At 49.3% G+C, this 27,287-nt stretch overlaps 1 protein-coding gene across 2 annotated transcripts in view; it reads left to right on the top strand.

Annotated features, from left to right (window-relative positions):
• SESTD1 (SEC14 and spectrin domain containing 1) overlaps nt 1-27,287 on the top strand; it is a 420,103-nt gene that overhangs the window by 219,103 nt on the left and 173,713 nt on the right. The window contains exons 8-9 of one of the 2 annotated variants that reach the window (XM_086956209.1): nt 3,137-3,192; nt 26,922-27,124. In XM_086956209.1, the coding sequence (XP_086812335.1) occupies nt 3,137-3,192; nt 26,922-27,124 (259 nt within the window). Of the gene's footprint in view, nt 1-3,136; nt 3,193-26,921; nt 27,134-27,287 lie in introns of both variants that reach the window. The other variant, XM_086956208.1, reaches the window with a different exon arrangement.

The raw sequence follows: 27,287 nt of genomic DNA, 5'->3' as shown, positions 1-27,287 counted from the left end.
CAGGCATGAAAATGTAATAGGCCAGCAGGCCTGGGCAATCCCAGCACGATCCTAGTCTAGTGCTAGAGCTCCCCAGAGTTCGGCCCCCCTGTCCTTCGCATTCAGTCAACCAAACCCGAGCGGGAAGGAGAGCATGCAGTCCCAGAGGGTCAGGTGAACACATCCAAGTGAAAGGGAGATTCATACCGGTTCTGGCAATGATACAATTAGAGGGGGTCAGGAAAGGAATTCCAGTACTCTAGCAACCAGGGTGGGCACTGCTGGGCACATATCAATTCTAGGCTGCATTCAAGGGAGCTAGTAGCGAGAGATGAAGGAGAAATATTTGCACACCTGTTCTTTGACTTGCTAGCAGACTGCATTCAGGAGAGAACCAATTTGACCGGTCGTGGCTTAGGCGAGGGTAATTTGAACCAGAGGACATGGCTATGGCAGAGGATGGCATCAGATACCGGAGGGGAAACCCCGATTGGAATTTCCCCTACATGCAGCAATGCCTCGTAAAGTGGGAGAGACAGCAAGTACAGGAAAGAAGGGAAAGGAAACATAATAGGAAGAGGATGCGACAGAACTAGGACACAAATACAAAATCTCTGAGCTGAGAGCTGGCAGTCCTCGTCAGAGCAGTTGCGCAGAAGGCGGTGGCAACAATAAAGAGCCGCCACAGAGGCTCGGGAAGGACAAAGCACATAGGAACAGGATTCAATGAAGTACTACAGAGAACTCCCAAAGCAAGGACCGGGTTGCATTTTCCCCTCCTCTGCCAGAACAGGCTAAGCCACAGGGCCAACATCGGTTGGTACTGCACCCAGTGGATGACACACACACACCCACTCTCACATGCCCCGTGAAGGAAGAACCCACATTAACAGTGTTGGTAAATAATACACCCTATAGCTTTCTAATTGACACCGACAACAAAGTCATGTCTAAAGGAAGGGAATGTCTCCCTATCTGAAGACTCTATGGACACGCAGGGGTTCTTGGGCATGGCTATGAGGGTCTCCTTCATAAAACCCCTGGAGATAGACGTGGGAGGCATCCGCGTAAAGGGACAGCTTCTATATCACCCCTCACCCCCAACCAATCTCCTAGGAAGAGACTTAATGGCCAAACTAAACATGACCATTAATTTCTCAGAAGATGGCACACTGAATTGCTCTATCCCTGGGGTTATCCCATCAAGACTCATGTCTCTAACCCAATCACATCGCACAGACAGGCTGATAAGAGCGTCACCCACCGGCCTGAATGCCTTCACTCACCTGTCCTCACAATAAATGCTGATGCACCGGAACTGATGTGTCGGAAGCTACACCTGCTCTGCGAATTCATGTTCCGCTGGAACGGTCACCATTAAATGAAACCCCAAGAGGAGGCTCATTAAATGTTAAGAGGAGGAGTATTCAGAAGGCAAAGAAGATCTGCGAGAAGTTGCTTCAGGAATCCTAGACGGTCAGGACCCTCTGTGGCTTCCGGCAATCCATATAAGTGAAGGTTATTCCTTGTATGCAGTTTGAGCTTTTGGATTTCTTGTTCATGAAAGGCGATTTTGGTGGCCACATCTTGAAGATTACTAACACGTTGGTCGTGTCAGCCATTTTGCCCTCCATAATAATTCAACGGTCTTCAATTTGCTGAAACTTTTTATTAGTAGCACACATGAAAGGTTTAAGGCCCCTAACCTCCTAAGGACAGTGCCCAAAACTGGATTGTGAGAGGACATGATGGGTGATGTAGGATCATTTGTCACCTGTTTACTTTTGGTACTAGAAGAGGTTAATTTAGTAGTGGTAAAGAGGTCACTTGCCATTTTGACCTAGTGTATAGAATGATGCAGAACTTTAAAAAAAGATTTTGTCCTGCCGATACAAGGTGGCAATGCTGCAAGTGGAAAATAAGGGCAACAGAATGTAGTGCGACAACCTCAAAACGTACAGATCAGTAATTGGTCATTAATAAGTAAGCCTATAAGCCCTACTAATGAATGAGAAATGTGAGTAACATCCTCAGAGTCCAGGTATGCAACAGACCTTCATTAAGGGAAAATTCCCAGAATGTTTTGCTACAAATGCAGAGCATTCTGTCAGGAATATGGAGGAAGAATAAAGCAGAGGAGACTCACAGTATTATATCTGGTGTCCGGGAAAGCCTCATGATGAAAAGTGGCATTGAAATTGCAGAATAAATAAATAAAAAATACTACAGGCTTCAATTAAAAAAATTGTTTGCTGAATCCAAAGGGCATGCAGTGAACACTGTAATGGCCCGACCGCTGTGTTAGTGAGAAGCAGTTATCAGACAGATCGAGGGGCGCACTGCTAAAATGGCAGCCGCTCGTGAATGACCGAACTCACAGCTGTGACACACAAGAGGCTCCTCAGAACGTGTCTGCCAGATGGAAATTATGTGTGGGTCAAGAGGAGCCTGAAGGCATGTCTAGGTAAATGTGCACAGTCGAAAGTCGACTTTCTGAAGTATTTGGGCTCCATGTCGCTTTGGAGCTCATGGGCCCTCCACCATCTTGCACGGTGCGGAAGCCACTCATTTCAGTGTTTTACTGCTGTCTTCGGGTGTTTTCAACTTTTCATTTTGTGAATTATGCAGCTCATAGTCTTTATTGTACAAGCGATGTGTGGGTGACGAGCCTTCCTTGAGCACCTTTTCTTCTGAAACATTGAATCCCTGTCAGAGAATTTCGGCATCTATTCCCATTTAGTTACTGTCTCTTCTTAGAATTCCAGGTGTCTGTTAACAACACCGCTAGATTATAATTCACTAGCACTGGTGTAGTTGTGAATAGTGCTCTATCTTTGTATTCCCATGCAAATACTGTTGTACCTATTCCATACTTTGGAATTTGTGTTTGCAATGGTGGAGGCCTGCCGAAAATAGCTCTAGCTTGGTGGCTAGTATTTGTAATTATGGTAACAGCCCTTTCTGGTGCTTTCAACTCCGTGCTATAATGAGATTATTCTCTGACCATGTGCAGTTTGACAACACACTGGAGCACTAACGTTGTTTTTTTAAATTCTAAATTAAAAGTATGAAGGATTTTATAAATATCTGAAATGTCACAACTCTTAATTCTATCCCAGTGATTTACGTTGAAATATCTTTGCTTATTCATTTTCAGATCTATGGAATTCAATTTTCTTCCGTCAGTTGACCCCGAGACAGTTTTGCAAACAGGCAAGTCGCAGATTTCAACTTTGTTAAAATGTCTGCATAATGTTCTTGTTTCTTTTGATGTCTGATTTCTTTTGGTCTAGCGGCAGATTTGTTACCTCATTTTTATATGATCCCCCTCCTCCACCCCTCATCCATCCCCCGGTAATAAAAGGCTCTAAAGGGACCATCTCAAATTCAGCCAGTCTAACTCACCTTGACAAATAGATGAATTTACGATTGGGTAGCCACAGAAAGTGACCCTTACATCATAAATCTTTTTACACATGCCTGATATAACCCCACAAACGTGTAATATTGCAAATAAGCAAAGTCTTCTCCAGGGGTATCAAACGTTTGTTCATAGATTAGTGGAGTAGTGACATTCTTCATCCACAGAGGAGAAAGGAATTTACAAGTATTTTCCAGAATTACATCTTGACAGCAGTGACTGAATTTTCCAGGTATAGACTGAAAAAATTATATGAACCCCAGAAAATAATGCAACTCTATACAGGCACGTTCTTAGGCCTGATGGTGCAGTTTTACAACTTTGTTTTGTGAATTGAGAATACAGTGTCTGAAACCATAACATGCACATTGCTGGCAGTTGGTTGGTAATCCCCTGATTTGCCTCTTCTCTGCCAAGCACTCCTTACATGGCTTCTAAAGATAGTAAACTTTGAACTGAATCTAAGCGCTCTAATGTGGTTGGGTCAGTGACATCCAGAGTTCCCGAAAGCACAAATGGGAGAGAGATGTTTATGCCAAAGGGACAGGAAAAGAGTCTTGCATTAGTATAGGGCAAAGGACAAAATAAAAACTTCTAGCTAATAAAAACTGCAGATTTGTATGAGACAACAGACTTTTGATTTTTTTTTTTACTACAAGCCCAATGAGGCAACACATCCTGTTTCTACAGACAACTGAAGATTTGCTAGATGAGGCACCATATTTCCTAAATTGACTAATCAAGTGCAGTGAAGAGAGAATCTGCTGACATGGTGTTGCAGAATATATCTAGCTAGCAGCAAACAAAGAACACAACAGTGGACAGGCCAAGATCGAGTACACTGATGGAAGCAAACATCAAAGCACAAGAAAGCAGAGCAACAGACATACCTGTATTGAGTACACAGGATTTGAGCTAATATCAAAGACGAGGCGGAACCTGGTTAGAAGACAAGCCAGTGTCGTGCATATGCCAAGTCAAGAGCACCTACAAGGCAGGAAATCAAAGGAAGCATGTTGATATCATAAATAATGGCCATTGCAAAGTCCTTAAATGCTAGATGGACTAAAATTATATACATGACAGGTAATCTAGACCCTTGAATATGCTCTTTGTTTCCAACCTCCGGGCCATATCTTCCCCTGGAATACTGAGCATGCCCTGGTTCTGCCAGTTCTCCTTTCCTGATGAATGGCACAATTTTTGTTAATTGGACCTTTTCTATTCTCTCTTGGGGTTTTCTTTATGGGCCTATGTACTGCAGAAACCATCATGAAGCCACCTGTGACAATGTGCCAGTGCTGCAGTTGATCGGGCTGCCAGTTTTCAGTCAGTAGACTGCTAGCGGTATTTCCCTGCGTCACACCCTGCATTTGGGGTATTTGATTGGAAGGCCAGTGCTCTATAGTCCCTTGAGCGTCCCGGCCAGTCCGGAACCTTTCTCACCCAAACACTGTCAATAGAGGTGGCAGTCATTCAGGTACGGGCTTAGTTAACTCTTGCCTGTGCCTGAATGGACATCACAGTGGCTATTATTTTGTAAAGACGAGGTGGGCAACCTTGAACCTAAAGGGCGGATCCCTCACTGACACAGTGGATTCACCACTTTAAAACTAAGAAACGCTGTGTTCTTACAGGACAGGTATGTAGAAGAAAGGTCATGCTATGAACACCAAACCAAAATCAGCATCTTGAACTTCTGCAGGATGGAGGAATTAGTTTAGGTCAGTGCTTCCCAAACTTGGTACAACCACAACTGACTTTTTAGTATGACCACCTTTTGCGATCCATCTAGCTTTAATGAACATGTCGCTGCGCTTCTTTAATGTAATAAAGCATTGTGTGGTAGCACATTGTTATGTAAAGACAGCACATTTTCCATTAAAATGGTCACAAAATTTGCACAGACCAGTGGCGGCTTCTCTATGGGGGCGTTTGGACGCCGCCCCCCTGCTTTCTCGCCGTGCGAGAAGGCAGAAACAAATGGTAGTTATTGCCGTAATAACAACCATTTGTTTCTGCCTTCTCGCACGGCGAGAAAGCAGAAGTTCCTGGTTGGGGGTGGGTGGAGTTGCTCGAGGGCATTGGGGAGTGGCTTGCCCACTGTTCTTCATACTGACTGCTTGGGCAGCCTGAGGCCACCCAAACAGACAGTAATAACAACAGTGGGAAAGCCGCTCCCCCCTGCCCTCGAGCAACTCCGCCCACTCTTCCCTGTTCTCTCTGTATTCTGCAGCATACAGAGAGAAAATGACGCGGGTGGGGCAGCGGCCGGACCAATCAACAACGCAGCGGGGGAGGGAGGCTGCCTGCCGTCTTCCCGATGACGTGCACAGTGCTGCAGGAATTCAAAACTAGGACGGCGGGATTCGGGAGTCTCGGCAGTGACGGTAAGTTTACTTTATTTTATATATATTTCCATTAAACCCCTCCCGCCTCCCCACTATCCCTTCCGCAGCGCGAGCCCTGTCCCCACCCGCCCGTAATGCCGGCCTCCTCCACAGCCCCACATGACCTTCCAAATGTACATATAAATCTACTGCGTTATCTTGCACAGTATACCTAGATGCAATAATTATTTATATACACATTGGCCCCGTGCTGGCACCTTTACCTCGGAGTGCTAGGAGTGTCGCTGCACGTGCCGCTATTTATGCAAAACCAGTTCTGTGACCATGAGAGACAGGGTGTGGTAAAAAGCGAGCCAGACTCCGCTATGGATTTCTATTGAATAAGTGCGGGCTGACAACCTATTTCGGCCAATAGATTAGATGGCAAAACTTTCCTTCTTCATGAGATCTGACGCCAATGACTCACTGTAAGGCCGGAGTGGTTTAGAATTTTAGGGTGCCAAGACAGCGGTGCGGAAGGAGGGGGGGCGGGGGAGGCCCCTTATTCAACCTTCGGAAGCGAAATGCACAGGTTGTCATTCATTGCGGCGCATATCCCGGAGAAATAGGACTTCTCAGCACTTTCGTGTCTGTAATTGGCACAGCTGAGCTCATTCTGGGGGCGAGAAGGAGCTGGTTACAGCAACTGACAACCCCCACCCTCTCGCCCGCCCCCATACACAGGCACTACTCATATCCTATTTCCAAGAAGAAGTGAAAGGTACCGCGGCGCGCTCATTTAAGGCGCTGCACCTCATCCGCCCCCACGACGACCATGTTCACTAATGACCTCGACAGGCCGGGTGCGCAGCGGCGGGGTACCGGCTTGGAGTGGAGTGTCCACTAGTGTTGGGTGGACTTTGGCACCTTATGGGAGGTGGGTGGGCGTGGAGAGTGAGGCTGAAAGATGCGATGAAACATGGTGCAGCGAATGCCTCTGCGCGTAAGTGTAAATTTTGCAAAGAGAACTCTTGTCTTATAGCATCTTTGATACGTTACAGAGTCAAACATTGAATATAAGTGTAGAGCACCAATAGTTGTCAGGATTTTTGATCTGTATCGCACTTCGCAGACTAGAGATTAAAAAAATATTATTAATGCGGCAAGAAAACGTGCTTTGTGTGGTGTGTGCTATGTAAATGGTTACTTTTATGATTGAACTAGTCTTTTCTGGTGCCCAAATCTGCTTAGCCGACTGTAATGCCCCTCCCTCCCCCAATAGTCACCGTCCTTTCGAGCTGGGGCCCGGATCTCGTCGCGCGCAGAAGAGGAAGGCTCTAGCATTTTGTATTTGCAGGACTCGAAGCCCTCTAATGACAAGGTCATGTAATAAAAGTATTTAGGGTCGAGCTCGCTTGCTAAATTGCGTTGCCGTGACTTTTACGCCTCACCTCTTTCAAATGTCACCAGCCGCCACTGGCACAGACATATAGCTTTCTGGATAAAACTATATTGCACACAAGGAATAATGTATGGAAATCAGGTTTCAGTAAATATTTATTATTTGCGCATCACCAAGAAAAGTGTCTTGATTTGTTATGAGCCTACTAAATTCTTATGTTTACATCACACTTTAGAATTACCTAAATGTGGATCCTTTCCTAACTGCTGAATGCTTACAGTAACAGAAATGTACATTTTGTTGTTAGGAAAAAATTAAATCCTTTAAGTTTCCTTTCACACTTCATGTACCCCTGCAGGATGGTCACATAATTCACTTTGTTTTTCTTTCTCTGACTGCAAAATGAAAGAAGTTTGTAAACATCAGCCTCCATGTTAGAAAATAAGCTGCAGAAGACATAGCCTGACATTTGACCTCTGTCTTTGAAGCGCAGCCATGTGACATGATAACTACAGAATTTAAAGACGTCTATTGCCTGGAGTTTGACAACCCACCAACAATTGGCTTGCGGCGCACAGTTTGAGAAACACTGATTTAGGCCACAGTAGTCTAAGATGGAGTTAAGCTCGACTCACCTTTTTCGTACAAGGAAAAATTGGGAGTATTATGACTGCTAATTTTCTGACTGGTGCAAAGGTGGCCTGGGTAGAGATAGATACCAGAGCTATAAAGTATAGCTAACCTTCCTTGCTTAAAGCCCCTTGCAAAATGTGAATAAAGTCTCATAAAAGTGGTGGGGAATTACCACCCCAAAGTATAAGAGGTGTTTTTGAATTTTCTTATTAAAAGGTCTGAAACAAAAGACAAAACTAGAACCTTAGTCTGTCAGAAGCTGAATAAACCATGTATAAATCGCTATCCTGCCAAAATTGTTGTTGATGTCCTTTCTCATCGCTCTTTAACATTCTAGAATCAAGGTTAGACAGATAGTTTTATTTGAAAATAAAATATGTACATCACAATTTCATGTGCCTGTTTTGAATGACAGGTTGTACACGACCCAGTGTTTTCTATTCCCTCACAGGTGCCATAAGAAACAGTTGACCATTGTAGGGAGAGCTATGTCCTGTTGTCTCACAAAGTATTCTAACAAAAGACTTCTAATAATAATGGATTGAAGATCATCCATGGTACAGCGAGTGCTTAATTAGTTATCTGGGTGCATATAGGCCACCTTAAAGCACAGTTGAGGGGGAGGTTTAGGCTAACTTAGATTTCCCAAAATTATGGGTTAAAAACTGTCTTTAATTTATCAGACAATGTGGACAATATTGAATCTCTTCAGCTTGAGTGGGGAATTGATGAGCTACCTGTAGAAAAGTGCCTTTAGCTCACTTAGTCACCCCAGTTCAGACCCAGCCATATGCATATAGTCTTGACCCTGTCCTCATGGGAACAGTCCAGCCCGAACTTGGGTGGCATTGGAGCATGTTTGAATTGCTCTGCATTCCGTCCATCATCAGTGTGTCCTTTGCTTCCTGCTATCCAGGTACCCAGTGCCAGATCTCTTTCCCTAAAGCTGTACAATTGTTCCCCTAGTCTGCAATACCTTTAGCATCCCCTTTGAGTTCCTACTAAATGGTACCCCAGGTCCCTAGGGTAAGGAGACTAAAGAGGGTCCATAAGGGCTGCAACATGTATTATACCACCCTAAGGGACCCCTCAGCACAATTATGCAAATTGCCATTGTAAGCTGCACGCCACGGTGCAGAGAAAAATGATAGCACGCTTCCTGTATGCCATGCCTGCAGACACTGCATGCAGTATAGGTAAGTCACCCCTTCAGCAGGTCTTGCAACCCGAAGGCACTGTGCACTAAACATGTGTGGACATATCTGCATGATATGCCCCTGTCATATCGAAGTTGATTTTTAGATATTACAAGTTAACCCGGAAGCCATTTTTAGAACTTGTGCTGGACGCTGGTATTTACATCTCCCCAGCTACATGATGACCTCACTAAAACTAGAGATGTTTGGTATCAAACGTCTCATATTATTAAAACCACTCTGATTCCAGTAGATTTATTAATACATGCACCCAGAGGGCACCTTAGAGGTGCCCCCTGAAAACCTACCGACTACTAGTGGACTGGCTGGCTGGCATAGACTAGACTGCCACCACAGACCGGTTTCTGATCCCCTCCAGGTGAGAGCCCACACTCTGAGAGCAGAAGCAATGCCTGCTCCGGATGGATTTTTCGGCACTTCCTCCGAGCAGGATGGCTACATGATCAGCATATCTGATAAAGACTACTAGCCGCAGATTCCTTAACGTAGAATTATACCCAGGCGTGAGATTGGATCCGGAAAACTTTTCTGCCACGGCACTCCTGCGCGCCAGGGGGACGGCACCAAGTGACTCCACCCTGACGTCATCCACGTAGTGATGTCAGCGAGGAAACACAAGTCCCACCCCGGCGCGCCTACGTCAGTTTTTTCTCTTTCCATGTGCAACGCGGATCCAGATTCTGTCCTGGCCTGTTTTCAGACCTTCTCTTCTTTTTTACGCTTTGGCATTACGTGGAACAGTGTGCGAATGCCTTCGGGCTTCATGATGTGTACCTTCTGTGCACGTCCCATGTCGGCGACGGACCCTCACCCGATTTGCATGTGGTGCCTGGGTGAGCACCACGACTCGGAGAGTTGCGACGCCTGCCAGCACCTTAAGCCTAAATCATGGCGCGAGTTCCGGATGAAGTTGCTGTCTGTGCGCTTGTCCAGGTCGGTGTCGTCCCAGTGTCCGCCCCCTACCTCGGAGGCTAGGAGCTGCCGGTTTCGTCTGTGGAATCACCTTTCGCTTCGGCCCTTTGGGCATGGCTCACCGGCGGGTAAGTTCTTCAGTTTGTTCCGAGGCCCTGTCCTCCTTCCGCGGTTGGCGCTGGCTCCCCCCGGGACGGGCGCCCCTGCCTCCCTACCCACTATTTCCTGGCGCGGAGGCAACTAGGGCCCAAATGACAGCCTACACTGCAGCGCTGCAGGCTTTTTGGCCCTACCTCCACCTCCTGTGACGTCTGGGGATCCCTTGCCTTGCGTGGGGACTTCCACGGAGTCGCCGGGGGCTCAGGCCCTGGCGCCGAAGGTTTCGGCTTCAGGTCGTAGGAGAGTGGCGTTGTCGAGGTGTAGTCCTTTGGGGCTCCCCTCTTCGGCGCCTAGCATCCCTGCCTCGCCCCAAATCCCTACGCGGCTCCCTGCGGTGTCGCAGGTGATCGCCGGGTATCGACCCTCTGAGCAGGCGGCTGCCTCACCAGAGGTCGAGCCGGTGCCGGGAGCCTTCATCCCCGGCTCCGGTGGAGTCGTGGGTGGAGGCCGGGACCTGGGGCGTCTTCCTGAGTCCCTCTCGGTCCTCGACACGGGCGGCTGCCCCATCTAAGGTCGAGCCGGCGCCATTTCGGTGCTGCGCCTTCGCTGTTCCGGCGTCTTCCTCGCCCCATTCTCCTAGAGAGCACGTGGTGGCAGGAGTCGGCCCGGCGCCACGGAGGACCATTCTGGCACCGGTTGATACCGATCAGGCGCCGATGGCAAACTCCTCGGAGCCGCATTGGGTTCTGGATTCGTCTCCTGAGGTCCCCTCTTCTCCAGAGGCCTATCATCTGTTGGTGTGTTCCTCCCCGGAGACAGGGCATCGTGTTGTTGCCGTTTCACCGGCATCTTCCTGAGAAGGCTCTTCGCCGTCCCCACGGCCTAAATCCTTGAACCCTTCTTTCCGTGGCTCGCAGCTGGCTTCTCCACTCACCTCTCCGCCCTCCCCTGGGGCCCCCATTCCTCTGTGGATCTTCCTCTATTCCGGGGCTGGCCACTTCCCCTGGACTTGGGGTTGGGCAGCTCAGTCTACCACCGTCACCCACGGAGGAATTACTTTCCCCTCCGCGGCGCCCTGCTGAGGCCAGTGTTGCCTTTGTTCGGGCTATTTCCACGGCTGCTGGTATTCTGAGGATGGGTGAGCCTGTCACTCCATTCAGAATCTTGGAGATTCTCGACCAGGGCTCTGGTGGACGGGAGTTATTCTTTCCTTTTGAAGCTTCACTCGTTAATTCTCTTATGGGGGCTTGGGGGCGCCCTGCCGCAGGCGATCTGGTGCCTCAGGCACTACTGCATCGCCATCGTCCTGCTCTGCACGACCCGGTCTGTCTTTCTTTCCGCCCTTCTACTCCAGGCGCTCTACTGCGAAATGCCTTTCCGTGTTTGCCTCTGGTGTTGTTTCGTCCGTCTCGGGAGGCCATGTGGTTAGATTCATGGGGACCTAATGTATTCGCTTCTTGCGGGCGCTTATAACTTTGTGTGTGTTGACTAGGGCTACTTCCAGCCTGTGGGATACTGTGGAGTCCCTTCTTTCTCATGTCTCTCATGAGGATGCCCGTGCTGATCTACGGAGCCATGTGTTGGATGGTAGAGAGTTGGCTGCGCTTATTCTTTGTGAGGCTTTGGATGTTGCCGATGCTCACGGCCGTGCTATGGCCACTTCCGTGGCTCTGGCTCTCCATGCTTGGCTCTGTGATGCTGTTTTTCCTGAAAATATTAGAGAGCGTCTGGTCGACCTCCCTTTTGACAGGGTCCTGCAGTTTAATACTCATGCAGACTCTGCCATTCAGCGTCTTCTTGCGGGGCTCCGTCCTCCTCCTCCCCCTTCTCCTTCTCCTCCTCAGTAGTTTGTTTTGCTGATCCTCTGGTTCTTGGCGGGAGGCGTTATCCTACTTGCTTCTACTTTTGGGTTCTGGAGTGGATGTTAGACTTTCTCTGAGGGTTGAAGTGCCCTCGGGGTCCTTGGTTGGCCCCTCTCTTCAGTTGGCCTGTGGCTCATCCCCCCTTTTTTGGTGATGAGGTGTTTTTGGCTGATTACTAAGCCTTCTGTGGTTTCTGCCGCAGGTCTATGGTTTTGTCCTCTGATGCGGGATTGTTTTTTCCCTAAGAGTGGTTCCCGTGCTTTCTTGGGACGTGTCCTACCCTATGTGGGGTTCATGTAGCTATTGTATAGCCCTGTCTTACGCTTGGAGGGTGTGAGCTCCACCTTGCGGGTTCCTCGCCCCTCCTGATGTTGCTGCATTACGATGGTGCGGTTTTTGGTTCTTACTGGGGCATTGCTTGGCCATCTACGGTGTGTGCTGCTTGTTTTTGCCCTTCGCCTGCCGTTTGCCCTGGTCCTCTGTCTGGTGTTTCTAAGGGAATAGTTTTCCTTTGTGAATGCCTGGTCTGTCCTACTTGTTTCTCCTCTTATATTATAGCTGATCGCACTTCTTGTGGATCGGCTCTGTCCGAAGCGGTCCCCTTTGGAGTTGTTAGGGACGTTTTGCTAGCCTTACCCTTGTTCTGAGCCTGACGTGGTAGGGCGTTTAGTTTCGTGGCGCTTGTCAGCGGCTGCCCCACCTGCTCTTCAGTTCTGTGGCCGGAGGCCTTGGCGTGGGTCCTGGCGCTCCTGCTTCTTGTCCTGTCGGGTCATTGTGAGGTTACGTTCTTATTCTGCCTTATTGCTGAGGCGCTGTTCTGTCTTGTCTGTTGACTTCGAACTATGACGGGATGACTTGTCACTGCTCTTCCATTGTGGCTTGGAACACTTTTTAGGTCTCGGCTGGGCGTGGGAGTGCAAAGCGCTCCTCGCTATCTGAGAGATATTGCTATAAAACAAATTCTAAACGGGACTCTAAGCCCCGCCCCTCTTTTCCATTGGGTAGCGGCAGCGTTTATGGTAAACGCTGCCTTCCCAATTGAAAGGAGTGTTTTTGGGTGCCACCCTGTCCGTTTTTCGGACAGCCCCTCTGGACACCATGGCCTGATTTGCGGCTGTGGTGAAGACTTTTCTTATCTGCTTGTTTATTTAACAAGCAGATAAGAAAATTCTTCACCACAGCTGTGAAGCAGGCACGGAGAGCAGAGGCGCAGGGGGGCACAGATATTGCAGCTCTCAGGCCGGGCTCTCCCTCCTGGCGTTGAATTATTCTCGACGCAGACAGCTGAGCTGTTTATTGCACAGCAGGGGAGGCTTTCGGTTCAGGCCACGCAGCCGTGCATCAGGAGACAAGGAAATTCCTTTGGTGCCACTTTAAAATTCAGAAATGGGACTCCTTCATTTTTTCCATCTCACAAAGAAGGCTCAGACAAGTGCTGGAGAACAGAAAGAGGGCCTTTTAAGAGGGAACATTTCAGATTGTCATATTAATACACGGATTGGAGCTCGCTGGGTGAGAAAGAGATAAACATGCCCGGGGCCTGTAATTAGTAGAGCAGCTTTCATCTGCATGTAGCGCCACACAAAACACCATAAAAATTATAAAATGGCTTGGCATTTATTTGCGTAGTGTTGCCTGCAACGGACTTAAGTCGCCACCTTTGGTGTGCAAGTTCATCCTGAGAATTTTCTTTAAAGTGAATGAAATGAGATGCACACAGGTGGCAAGCAACTGGAGGAGTGTGTGTGAGGATTAAACAAAACCACAAATCCCATAATGCACTTAAGGCCCCTATCCTATACATTGAACTATATGAATCCGTGTTATAAAGCTACAAGATATTATTAATGATTCTACCATTAGCCTAAAGGCTATGCTGCTTTTTTCTACCACTCCACATGTGGCACACCTTCTCTTGAGTCAAAAATTCATGATACAGCCCTGGATCCCAGACACATGTGCATCTTCCATATTGAAGCTCCACTTGGCAGTGACAAACCCAGACGAACAACCACAGCTGAGCACAAACCCATCAACCTGATTCCGAATCCCTAGCCACAAGGAAGGCAGGAGACGGAAAACATTTCGAGAGAGGATAAAAAAGCACTACGCGCTGTTCGAGTCTTGGCGCCGTATCTATATCCTGTGATGTGATTCTGGGCAAATCACTTAACCTGGAGCCTAAAAATATCTGAACTCTAATGTAGCCAGGGGGCTCATGTAATAGCAGCTTAAAGAAAACATAGGTGCCAACCTGTACTCTTTTGAGCCTGTGTTGCATGGAACAAGATGAGAGGTATCCACAGAGAAAGACCACATGCTCAGCTACATCTTGATAAGTAACGTTTCCAAAAGTGAAAGCACACGACACGAGGAATGAAGAGAGAATCCAGCTGCATTCCTCCTACAGCCCGCCCCTGCTCGTGATGAGTTCAAAGTGTTACCAGCCATTGCCTCGTTCTCCTCAGCCTGCCCCGCCTCCTGCCATTGAAATGAATGGAGTTCTGTGAACTCCTCCCAGGGCCATTGTGAAAGTGCTCGAAATCCAACCTTATTTAGGGCATTGAAAATCGGAAACCCTCTGCCCTGATGTCACAGCCATAGCTTGTGCCTAGTGTTTTATTTTAAGCTGCGTGATGAATCTCTTTTTTTTCCTCTCTCCTCAGAGTGGTAGGGGCAGGGCGATGCCCATTTTGCCCACTTACACCAGCCGCCCCTGGAGAGAGGAGTGCGCACGGGTGGGGGAAGCAACACATCTGAAAGAAACAGGTTAGTATTAGATTCCTTACCTTAGAATATCCCCAGGCGTCAGACTGGATCCGGAAACTTTTCCGTAGCAGTACCCTTGCGCGTCGGTAGGCATCGTCTGCGGCTCCGCGTTCAGCGTCGTTGGCGCCGGGATGACGTCACCGGAGTACTTAAACGCGGCCCTCGCGCGCTGATGTCCGTTCTTCTTTTTTCCGCGCCAGCAAGCGCCGATCCGGTAAAAGTGGTGCCCGTAGTCATTTTTCGACTAATCTTTTTCGATCATTTTTGATCACTTTTCGAAGTCGAACAACTCCGATGGTGCCGGTAGGGATGCCCGGGTTCAAACGCTGCGTCGACTGTAACCGATTGATGTCGGTTACCAACCCCCATCGCCGGTGTCTACATTGCCTGAGGCCCAACCACGATGACAAGTCGTGCCCCGACTGCCGGGCCTTGACGTCGAAAGCTAGGCGGGAGCGGTCCCGCAAGAGCCTCGAGCTCCAGCAGTCGGCCCGCGCCGTTCAAGGTCCCGGTCCGAAAGGAGGTCGAGGGACTGGTCGCGGGGCCGGAGTCATCACAGCTCTGGGAGTCGACACCACTCCTCGGGCTCCAAGTCCTCAGGTAAGAGGCACAAGAAGTCGAAGAGGCGACATCGCTCTTCTGACTCCCCCCTACGTTCGTGCGACACGGCCGGGGGTTCGGGGGACACCGCCCACGCGGCTCCGCCGGAGCCGCAGGCGTCTCGGCCTGCTCCATACTCGCCAGTCCCTGGACAGAACGCGACGCGGCAGGAGATTGATGCCTTCCTCACGGCCATGAGGTCGCTCACTCCTCCATCGGGTTCCGTGGTGCCTTAGGGAGCCCAAGCGGGCCGGGTGCCCCTGGTGACTTCGGTCCCGACACCGCAGGGCCCCACTGGATCCGGTTCCGGATCCGGGTCGTCGCCGTTCGACCTTACGACCTCGCCGGCGCCGACGCCCAGGGTACCTCCCCAGGCGCCGTCCCAGCACGACGTCGTCCCCGGTCCTCCCCTCGATCCGGGTCCGGCGTCGGAGCGGCGCCGCTCGACGCCGCTCTCGACGCCGATGGGAGACTTTTACTTCTATGACCTGGCCCCATCATTTGACCCAGGAGATGGGTGGCGAGGCGGATTGGGAAGGGTCTGAGAACCCTCTGGCACGTGAGTGCCAGTCTTATCAGGTGAGCTAGGGGATGCCAGTGGTCTGGACACTTCGCTGGACACTGGTTTGTTCTCCCCTCCTACCGTGGCTAAGGAGTAAGGGGCTGCCCATAGTGTGATGTTGACGAGGGCGGCCAAGACCTTGGCTCTTGAGCTCCCCGTCGCGGCCTTGAGGACTAACCTCTTCACTGAGGTCTTTAAACCGCAAACAAGCTCTTCGGAGCCTCTGTTGCCGTTTAATGAGGCCTTGTCTGACGTTCTTCTGGGCACTTGGTCCAGGCCTGCTACAAGTCCCCGTGTAGATAGGAACGTGGCCAGACGCCGGCTCCAGGCGACCCTTGCTTACTGTCCACCCACCCCACCCCCGAGAGCCTGGTCATACAGGCCTCTAATTCCCAGACCGCATTCCCGACGGCTCCCCCCCCGACCGGGAATCCAAGAGGTACGAACAGTATGGTAAGAAGATGTTCTCCTCACTGAGTTTGGGGTTGCGGTCAGTTAACACCGCGTGCCTCTTGAGCCGTTATTCCCACTCTCTGTGGGACACGGTCGCGGACGTGCTTCCACCATGTCCGGAGGAGGCCTGGACTAAACTCGCCCAGGCCCTTGCGGAGGGTCGAGATGCGGCACGGTATTCCATCCGATGTGGGCTGGATACAACGGACTCGCTAGGCAGAGCGATGGCAACGAAGGTGGCGATTCGTCGCCACGCCTGGCTGAGGTCCGCCAACTTTTCGGCTGATGTCCAAAACACCCTTACGGACATGCCGTTTGATGGTCGTCGCCTCTTTGGCGACAAGGCAGACAGTGTGCTTGAGCGCTTTAAGGACTCCAGGGCTATGGCCAAGTCCTTGGGCCGGTCGGCCCTGCGCCAGCAACCTGCTGCCTTTCACTCATTTCGTGGTCATGTGAGGGGCGCCCTCACACGTCCTGCCAGCCACGGGCCGCAGACTAACATCCAACGCGGTGGCAGACGTGGTAACCACCGTGGCGGTGCCTGGGGACAACTGCGAGGCCGTTCCACATCCACCCCCGCAGCATCCGCCTCAAAGCCCTCCTAGTCCGAGCTTTCAGGCCCACGTGACGCCAGTGGGGGTCAGGGTTCGCCATCACCTCCTTCACTGGCGCACCGTCACTTCGGACAGGTGGGTGCTGCAAATCGTCCGAAGGGGCTACTCCCTCCCCTTCGAGGCGACCCCTCCAGCCATGCCACTGCAGTACTACCGCGTGTCGGGGGATCACTTGAATCTTCTGCGAGAGGAAGTCACGGCCCTCTTGGCCAAGGGGGCCATCGAGCGCGTACCTGGGCTAGAAGTAGGGTGTGGTTGTTATTCCCACTACTTTCTGGTTCCCAAGAAGGGCAAAGGGGACCTACGTCCTATCTTGGACCTGTGGAACGTCAACGGTTTCCTCCGGAAGGAGAAGCTCAAGATGCTGACACTGGCTCAGGTCTTAGCTGCCCTGGACCTGGGAGACTGGATGGTAGCGTTGGACTTGCAGGATGCTTATTTTCACATCCCCGTCCTGCCGGCCCATCGGCGCTACCTGCGGTTCATGGTAGGCCATGAGCACTTTCAGTTTACCGTGCTCCCCTTCGGCCTTACCAGCGCCACACGGGTGTTCACGAAAGTGATGGCAGTGGTCGCAGCTCATCTGCACAGGTTAGGGGTTTCAGTCTTCCCCTACCTCGACGACTGGTTGTTGAAGGCGGGCTCGCCCCAGAGAGTCGTCAGCCACCTCCAGACTACGGCAGACCTCCTGCACCTGCTGGGGTTCTCCATCAATGTGCCGAAGTCGCACCTGTGTCCCTCTCAGAAGCTCCTCTTCATCGGACCGGTTCTAGGCTTGGCGCAGTTTCGGGTTTATCCTCCCGAACAGCGGGTTCGGGATATTCAGGCTCTGATTCCGATCTTTCAACCGTTATCCCAAGTCTCGGTCAGGTTGACACTGCGGCTTCTGGGGCTGATGGCCTCCTGCATCCTACTGGTGCATCACGCCAGGAGGCGGATGCGGGCTCTGCAATGGGACCTGAAGTTTCAGTGGGCCCAGCATCAGGGCAACTTGTCCGACCATGTCTTGATTTCGGAGGGCACTGCAAGACAGTTGCAGTGGTGGCTCACAGAACGCGATTGGGTCAGCGGCAGATCCCTCTCCCTACCCCAAACGGAGCATGTAGTTGTGACGGACGCGTCCCTCCAGGGCTGGGGGGGGCCACATGGGAGAGGCGGAGATCAGAGGCCTCTGGTCTCCGGCGGAGTCCCGGCTCCACATCAACCTTCTGGAGCTGCGGCGATCCCGCTTGCACTGAAGGCATTCGTCCCCTCTGTCAGGGGGAGTGTAGTGCAGGTGCTCACGGACAACACCACCGCCTTGTGGTACTGCAACAAACAGGGCGGGGTGGGGTCGTGGACCCTATGCCAGGAGGCAGTGGCTGGAACATCAGGGCGTGACCCGGTGGTTCAACACCTGGCAGGGTCCCTGACCGCCAGGGCGGACGAACTCAGCCGTCGGTGCATGATGGATCACGAATGGCGTCTGAACACGGACGTGGCGCAAGGCCTCTTTCAGCAGTGGGGAGAGTCTTGGTTAGATCTATTCGCCACAGAAGAGAACGCGCAATGTCCTCAGTTCTGCGCGTTGGAATTTCCAAGGCGGCACTCGCTCGGAGACGCTTTTCGTTGCGAGTGGAGCTGCGGTCTGTTGTACGCCTTTCCGCCTATACCACTTCTGCCCAGAGTGCTGAAGAAGATCAGGCGCGACCGGGCCCAAGTCATCCTTGTGGCTCGGGACTGGGCACGAAGATACTGGTATCCCGAGCTACTCAGCATGTCTGTCGATCCCCCGATTCGTCTGCCTCTTCAGGAGGACATTCTGTCGCAGCAACAAGGGACGGTCCTCCACCCGAACCTGTCCAGTCTCCACTAACATGCATGGAGATTGAGCGGCGGCAGTTGAGGCCATTTGCCTTGCATCCTGAAGTCTGTAATGTGATTCTGGCAGCCAGGCGTCCCTCCACAAAATCGGTATACGCCTGCAGGTGGAACAAATTTGTGGCATTGTGCACAGCCAAGGCTGTGGATCCCCTTTCTGCCCCTCTTTCAGAGGTTCTACTCTTTCTTCTTTCACTTGCCCAGCGGGGCTCTGCTCTGGGAACTCTGAAGGGCTACCTCTCTGCCATTTCCGCCTCCTTAAGGCTCCCTGATCAGCCCTCTTTGTTCAATTCCCCAGTTGTAAATAGGTTTTTGAAGGGCATCACTCATATGTTTCCTCATGTTCCTTTCGTGATGTCTCAGTGGGACTTGAACCTTGTTCTGACTTATCTGATGTGCGCTCCTTTCGAGCCACTTCATACCTGTCCTCTTTGTCTCCTTACTCTCAAGACTACATTCCTGGTTGCCATTACCTCTGCCAGGAGAGTGAGTGAGCTCCAGGCTCTTTCCTCTAAACCTCCTTTCCTTTCTGTCCATCCGGACAAAGTTGTGTTGCGGACGCGACCCTCTTTCCTGCCCAAGGTACTCACAGCCTTCCACATCGGGCAGTTCATCACCTTGCCCACCTTCTTGTCTGGACCCAAAACGTGTGCTCTCATACTATCTGGATCGCACACGCCAGTTCCGGGTGGATGACCAACTTTTTGTTGGGTACGTGGGCGCTAAGAAAGGTCGGGCGGTACACAAACGAACCATCTCTCGTTGGTTCGTCTTGCGCATCAAGGGGTGCTATTCTTTGGCTAAAAAGGAGCCTCCTGTTGGGCTGAGGGCCCATTCCACTCGGGCCACGGCGGCTACTACTGCCCTGGGTCGGGGAGTCCCCTTGCAGGACATCTGTCAGGCAGCTACGTGGGCCTCGCTGCACACGTTCGCAAGATAATACTGCCTGGACAGCCAAGTCCGGAGATATGGCTTCTTTGGCCGTTCCATTCTCCAGGACTTTCTTGTGTGATCATTGGTTCGCAGACCCACCACCGGGGTTGGTATTGCTGAGGTATCTATACTAAGGTAAGGAATCTAATACTAACCTGTTTCTTTCAGATGCACAAGTTACTTACCTTCGTTAACGATATATCTGTAAGAAACAATAGTTAGTATTAGATTTCTTACCGCCCCACCCATCCTCCCCGTTCTGTGAACCGATATCTAGGGTTAAGGTCATCCCTTTTCTTATGGCCCTAGTTTCATGGCACCAGTGTTGGTTTTTATCATGGCTCTGCGTTTCTGGCGTGGAAAGCTGTGTATAAGAACTGACGTCAGCGCGCGAGTGCGGCGTCTAAGTACTCCGACGTCATCCCGGCGCCAACGACGCCGACGACGGACGCGGAGCCACAGACGACGCCTACTGACACGCAAGGGTACTGCTACGCAAAAGTTTCCGGATCCTGTCTGACGCCTGGGGATATTCTAAAGTAAGGAATCTAATACTAACTACTGTTTTTTACAGATATATCGTTACTAAAGCTAAGTAACTTGTGCGACGGGCGGGATGGGGAGAAAAAGCATTGACTAGTGTAATTTATGGAAGGCAATCACGTAGGGGAGAGATGGAATACACATGCTCTATCATGGAGTGCTTACGCAAAAAGAAGAGAATAGTTCCCTGAAGGCGAGCATGAGAACCAGGCAGTCAAAGATTTTGTAAAGAGGCAATGGTCCATGGGAGAGACAAGCACTAGTTTGACAGAAAAGCCATACAATGATAAGCAGGAAAATGAAAATGTCAGTAAAGCCAACCAATGGTAAGCAATGGGTGGGCTCTAAGCCCCTCTATGTTACTGGTAGGTCCACAATGAGTCTCGCAAGAGGTAGCGCATGCGATGTCTAGAAGGCTCAACTTAAAAACAGGGACAATTAAAGACATAGCTATAGAGCTAAGTGTAGGCACCTACCATGCATGTTGAAGGATCGCAAGGATTCTATTCTATTCAAGATGTCTTTTATAGCACACAGGTACACCTAAAGGCCTCCTGGTGCTGGCCAGGCAAATCTGCAAGGCCTTGGCTACCCATGCCAGGGTTAGAATAGATGAGTCTTTGGAAGTTTCCTGAAAGATTTCTTGCCAGACCTGCCTTAGATTGGCAGGGATAATACCTAAAACCTAGGGCTACAAGGGCATAACCTAAAAATCTATTAAAACAGGCTACAAATTTTAAAACAAAAAAGGCGTTTCAGAGAGTGTGTACCTCATTCCATTTAAAAAAGTTACGACCAGCCCATATTCAGTCTGGTTTTCTTTGTGTCCTGGGACTCATAGTCCTACATTTATAATTGTAAAACAAGACTACAAGTAGCAGAATACTAAAGACCAAATACAGAGCTAGATAAGCTTCAATTAGTTTTTTCTAAAAGAGGGAGCTGGAGGTGGTGGAGAGATGCTATTGGTAATTATTTTCAGAGCCCTTTTCTTGACTCTGTGTATACAGAATTGAGCGAACCTCTGTGATATGATCACACTTCCTCCCCTTTGCTGTCCCAGGGTGAGTAGATGCTGATTCACCCCTCATTAAAACCTGCTGTGCTCCGTGAATGAAGCAAGGCAGCACAGCCGATGACTCTTTTTATTATAGAACCGCTGTTCCGTATGTGAGGAGAGGGCTGGTCCAAACGTGAGCGTCCTCTGTAATTAATGTGCACGCTCTCCCACCCCTCTCTCAAAAGAATTGTGTTTATTTATTCAAAGTGTCGTACACCGTCACAGTCATTGACAAGCATTGAAAATGCAATAGGGCTCTCCTTTGGTTAAGTTAAAGTCATTTGCTTTGCTAATGGTATTGTATTCTAGCTTTCCATTATTTAGTGTATATTTTTGATATGTGCATATATTTGTATATATTTGCCCCCCCCCCAAACCCCCCCCCCCCCCCCCCCTCCCTCGCCCCTTTCGTCTGCGTCAGGCTAATGTAATACTCAATATACGAAATGAACACTCATACTATTCTTCTATTTATTCACCTCCTAAGCCTGATACACTGCTCTTTTCCTACTAACGCTATGCTTTAAACTACTACACATTTACATACAACGTATGTGGCGTGGAAATTTCTAATAAGAAAACTGACAAAGGCGCACCAGGGTGGGACTTCTGTATCCTCGCTGATGTCACGGACGCGGACGACGTCAGGGCGGAGTCACGTGGTGCCGTCCCCCTGGCACACAGGAGTGCTGTGGCAGGAAAGTTTTCCTGTTTCCAGTCTCATGCCTGGGGATAATTCTACGTTAAGGAATATGCGGTTAGAATCTTCTCTACCAAATACATAGTTACCAAAGGTAAGTAATTCGTAAATCAAGGCAGGAGGCTTCAAAGGCCTCTTCCGCCTTTAGTATGTTACCCAAGGCTTCCCCAAGGTGGGGAAATGCCACCCCTTCCCTCAGGTCCATTTGGCACCAGGACGGGTGGGAAAATTAGCTAGTCAGGAGGCATGTTCCTATCTCAGCCTAGTTTCACCCGTAAGGTGGGGTTCCTGAGGCGAACATGAAACTTAAAACCCCATCATCTTAGTTTTGGTGAAATTAGGCTCACTGGTTCAGGGTTATGCCATCTCCCACACAAAGTGGTCATATAGAGGATGTAGACATCCTAAAGGTAAGTTGCCCATTGGCTACTACCTTCACTCCACTTAACGCCCATAAATTAGGTTCTTAGGAGGCACCCCTGATGCCAGAAACTGAGATCCAACGGATCAAGAAGATGACAAAGAATAGCCATGAGACAACAAGAACTGCTGTAGACTTTTGGCCCCAACCCTGCCTACCTGCACCAGTCTCGACAATCGTGACTGAGTGACTCTTCCTGCAGCTGAGCAACTACCAAGAACCCCGGTAGACTGCTAGCCCGTTGCAAATTGACAGTAATTTCCCTTGGAGTAGAGGAGCTACTCCCCTGCAGTCCGAAGGCACCGGAGAAGCAAAGTCCGTTCAACCAAGTTACTGCTCCCTGCCAGCCCTACGCAGCAGCCCAGCAAAAGGTACCTGTGCTTCTGAAGGTAAGATCTCTCACTCAGTGGAGGGAGAGGACACCAGGACCAAGCGGAGTTGCAAAGGACCCTTTGCAGCATCCAGGGTCTGTTTAAGTCCCGTCAGAACTCTTAACAGCACCGAGGCTGAGCTGCACAGCAGAAACCCACTTCCAGAGTGGCCCTGCTGTCCTGATTTTTGCACTCTCAACCGGAAAGGCCCTAGGACGCACAAAGCCCAACCTACCTTTCCTCTGTGCACTCAAGATGCCCCAGCCGGGCTCCTGATGAACTTGCAGTGCCCCCTTGTTCTTATGACCCTTGTAACGTGAGGTTCCCGTTGGGAGCCCCCGGACTTGTTCTTAAATCCCCCTCGCAGCCTGTTTCCAGGTGGCTTCCCTACTTTGCACCGGCACAGCGTGCAAAGCTGCCAACCCGCACCTCTGCACCCGTGCTTCCCTCGTCAGGTAATTGCGATGTTTTGGACCTTGGCCCCCTACTGCCCTAAATCCAGAAGAAGACCCCCAGTAATCAACCATATATAACTGTGTGCAACATAAGGCTTTTCTTCCATAGGGAAGCATTGCTGCGTAAAGACGCATTTGAGTGAACTGTTTGTTTACCAGTGGAATTCAATATTTCAAAAAGTACTTACCTGACAACGAAGTTCTTGATATCAAAGTTTATATAAAAACACAAGTTATTTTTCTAAATTGGTCTCAGATTTATTTTTGAGTGTCTAATGTATCACCTTTGTTAGCACTACCCTTTGATGAGCCTATTGGCTCCGTGGCTCTCGTCACCACAGAGCCAATAGAAAGGGTCTCTCAGGTCAGGGCGGTCTCGTCCGTGCATGTATACCCCCCTCACCCTCACCTGTGTGCTGCCCTGCTCCTGAGGCAGACCCTCCCTCCCAGGATTTCGCGGCAGCTGCCCACATTGCTTGGCGTTGGCGGGGACTGCAGACGACTTCGGTATGTGTAGCCCCGGGGTATTTTTAAAAAAAAAAGTATTGGTCCTCGGGTCCCGCCGCGCGCCCAGTGTGCGGCAGACCCAGGGGCCACATTCTGTGGGGGCCTGCCGCACATGGGGCACGTGGCGGGCCCCGGGGGCACATTTAAAAAATAAAGTATTGGGCCTTGGGTCCCGCCACGTGCCCTCTGTTGCGCAAGTTTCTCCACGAGCGAGTACGGAATGGTGGAGGGATACCTGGAAGTCATCAGCTTCAAGAACGTTATCTCCCAGAGAGATATATAGGAGCCAAGAACGAGCTGAAAGAACTATTGAAAGATCAGAAGATCAGTGTTATATTTGATGAAATACCAGATGTCGAAGGGCGGTGTGTATTGAATGTGTTAGTTGCAGTAGTCTCTCCGCAGGATGCCCGTCAGATCCATTCCCACCTGGTAGACATAGTCTTCCTATCACAGTGCAACCATGGGACTGCAGCGCAAACTGTTGTAAAGGTGCTCACAGAGTACAGCATAGACTTCCAGAACGTTATTTCCTTTAACCCTGACAACGCGGCATACATGCTCAAGGCATACAACACGGTGTTGAGGAATCTATATACAAACTCCATACACATCACCTGCTTGGCACACATAATGAATCTTGTTGGAGAGTCATTTTGGAAGCCTTTTGTGGAGCTAAATGCTTTCCTTCTGTACTTCTCGCGCATCTTTTACATGGCCGGTAGCAGAAAGAGAAAGTACCTGCACCATCTTGCTGAGAACCATGGGATGAAAGCACGGGTGGCACCTGACCCTTGCAGTACCCGCTGGAATTCCTGGTTTGCTGCTGTCCAGTACCACTGCAAGCACTTTGAGGCCTATGCTGGGTTTGTTGAGTCTGAGATGCAACTCAGCAAGTCTCCCCCAGATTCACTTGAAAATCTACAGAAGATTTTGAACAGCGACCAAAGAAAGTGCATTAAAGTCCAATTGGACATTGTGGCAGAAAAATGCCAAAGCATTTTAAACCTGATGGAGTTATTCCAGAGTCAGACACCAGTGACCATGAAGGTATATGATTATTTGGAGGACCTCCACATGAACCTAACAAACAATTCAGTCCTCACTGGAGTCACTACAACCATTTCTACAGACCACTGCAGGGGCAAAATTAAGTCTGGCACAGAAAAAAAAGATAACAGCCCAGCTTAATGAAGCTTTTGAACATTAACTGGAAAAGGTGGGCAAATACATTGGGGAGGCCCAGCCAGGCATACAATTCTTGAAACAAGTGTGCCTTTTCAATCCTGTGCGACTCTGCATCCTGCCTAAAGAGAAGAGTGCATATTCAACCATCCCTGGTTTGAGCGAAGTTCCCGATCAGTAGCTTCGCCTCTACTTTGAAAATGTAGGCCCAGAAGCAGTGCAGGTATCTGTTTCTGGAGTGATTGACACGGTCCTCTTTTGGCGTGGGCTGGCTGACCGCATTCCAGCTCTTTCCCAACTTGCAGCTGTGTACAAGGACTGTGTGACCAGTTCTGCAGATGCTGAAAGGAGCAACAGCATCTACAAAATTATTCTGTCATCCAGACGACGGTCCCTTTCAGAGCAATCCATCCGGGCATTATTGTTTTTGCATTATAACCAGCAGCACAATACTGGGCTAGATTTGGAGTGCTCAGAAGAACTGGACGTACATGGCCAAGATTAACATGCCAAGCATACATGTTCCGTGGCCATTTATTCAGTAACAAGTTATGTCCTATATGTAGCCTTTTAACCAAAACAAATGGCCTGAATTGTAAATAAACAAAATATACATAGCTCCATGTTGTAAAATAACTCAAACAATAAGATATCTGTGTTTGTTGTCGAAAAAAACAAAATAAAATGCCGCTAAATTCCCAGATTTGTGCCGCTAAATTTACTAGTTGATGCCGCTATATCCTGGGGGGTGTGATAAGGGTGGCCTGGACTCTTTACACAGTGTACTTCGTTTTAGTCTAGTATATAAAGACCCCCGTTTGTATGCTAAAACCTCGAACCACTAAGACTAGCTCTCATTCTCTCAAATACTGGTCATTTTTTGCATTCAAGGGTATATGAGCTATGAGAACTTTCAGCTTGTCCCTTCAGGGGTGTGATGTTTGAGGGCAATACACTAGCTCTTTCAAAACCTTAGAGTACGCGAATGGAGATAGGCTAAAGAGCTTGCGAAGGTGTTAGGAAGGTTTTATGTTTTAAAGGGAATTTTGGGGGATAATCACTCAATGTGATGGAGTTTTTCCAATGCAAATAGTACAGTGCCACAGGTAGATCCTCTGCATTCTTCGAATCAGCTAGATTGCATAAAATATCCCTAACAGTTGTTGGTAACAGCTGAAGATGTGGTCAGGAGAAGGTAGGTCATCAGCACACGCTCTTAATGTGCCTGCTATTGATGGCATCACAGCTGCGATAGTAAAAGTAGTAGAGAAATGGACAAACTGCATTACTGTTTGGTATGGTTATCGATTGAAAGAAGCAGACATCTTTAGGTCAATCGCTGGCTTGCCTGTTGCTCACGGCTTGATCACAGGAAGTTGGAAGGATGTAAACATTCCAGAATTCCCTATTTAATTTTCTGAATTACAGCGGGTGGTTGTCATCTGATGTAGCCATAAAAATTAAAACTACCATGAGATGAGTATTTGGTTTTCAATTGGTGAGATTGTGCCCTTTTAACATGAGTGGTATTAAGGGACAGAGTGTACTATGAGGGTGCAAGATGGCCCTAATTTCTCTCCCTATATGGTTCCTCTCCCTATATTTAAGAATCTCATCAGGCTACACAGCTTATTTGTATCTCTCCTTCATTATTTCACTGTTGCCAATTAATTTGCTATTTTCAGCATATGTTTTGGAGGGTACTCAGTTAGCAACATGGCACATTGGGGCTTGTCATGTCTGCGAAGAATCCTCTGGGTGCCCAGTTAGAGATGAACACAGACTGCAGTCACCTGTGACCACTGTTAGCCCACTACTCTGACAATTTATCCTACCATGAGCAGCCCTTTAAAATGAGTTTGTTTCTGGCTGCTTATTTGAACTGAGTTAAAGAAATATAGTAGTGAGATTTTGGTTATTGCAGTCCTCATTTTAAAATAGAATTTTAGTTGGGTTTAATCTTTTATCTATTTGAAAGTGAAAAGATTGTCACATCCCTATAATTATTTGTTTTCTTATTCTTAAACTTTAAGGACATGAACTATTATCTGAGTTGCAACAACGCAGATTTAATGGATCAGATGGAGGGGTTGCCTGGTCTCCTATGGATGATGAGCTTCTTGCTCAGCCTCAAGTCATGAAACTGCTAGATTCACTGCGGGAACAATATACTCGGTACCAGGAAGTGTGTAGACAACGAAGCAAACGCACACAGCTGGAAGAGATTCAACAGAAGGTAATGCAGGTAAGCACCAAGATTGGGCATCCTTGTGGACATGCAAAGATTCCTCTTGGTACTGTATTTTATTTTATAGCAAATGTATTCGTAAGACTAATATTCTTCATACAAAACGTTTTTGTTCAGCATTTCTCAAATGGATGAGCATTTATAATGTGTA

This window comes from Lissotriton vulgaris, chromosome 2_1, assembly GCF_964263255.1.
Source record: "Lissotriton vulgaris chromosome 2_1, aLisVul1.2, whole genome shotgun sequence".
Classification (NCBI taxonomy): domain Eukaryota; kingdom Metazoa; phylum Chordata; class Amphibia; order Caudata; family Salamandridae; genus Lissotriton; species Lissotriton vulgaris.
Note: the sequence above shows the minus strand (reverse complement) of the source record. Positions and strands in the feature narration are given on the sequence as shown.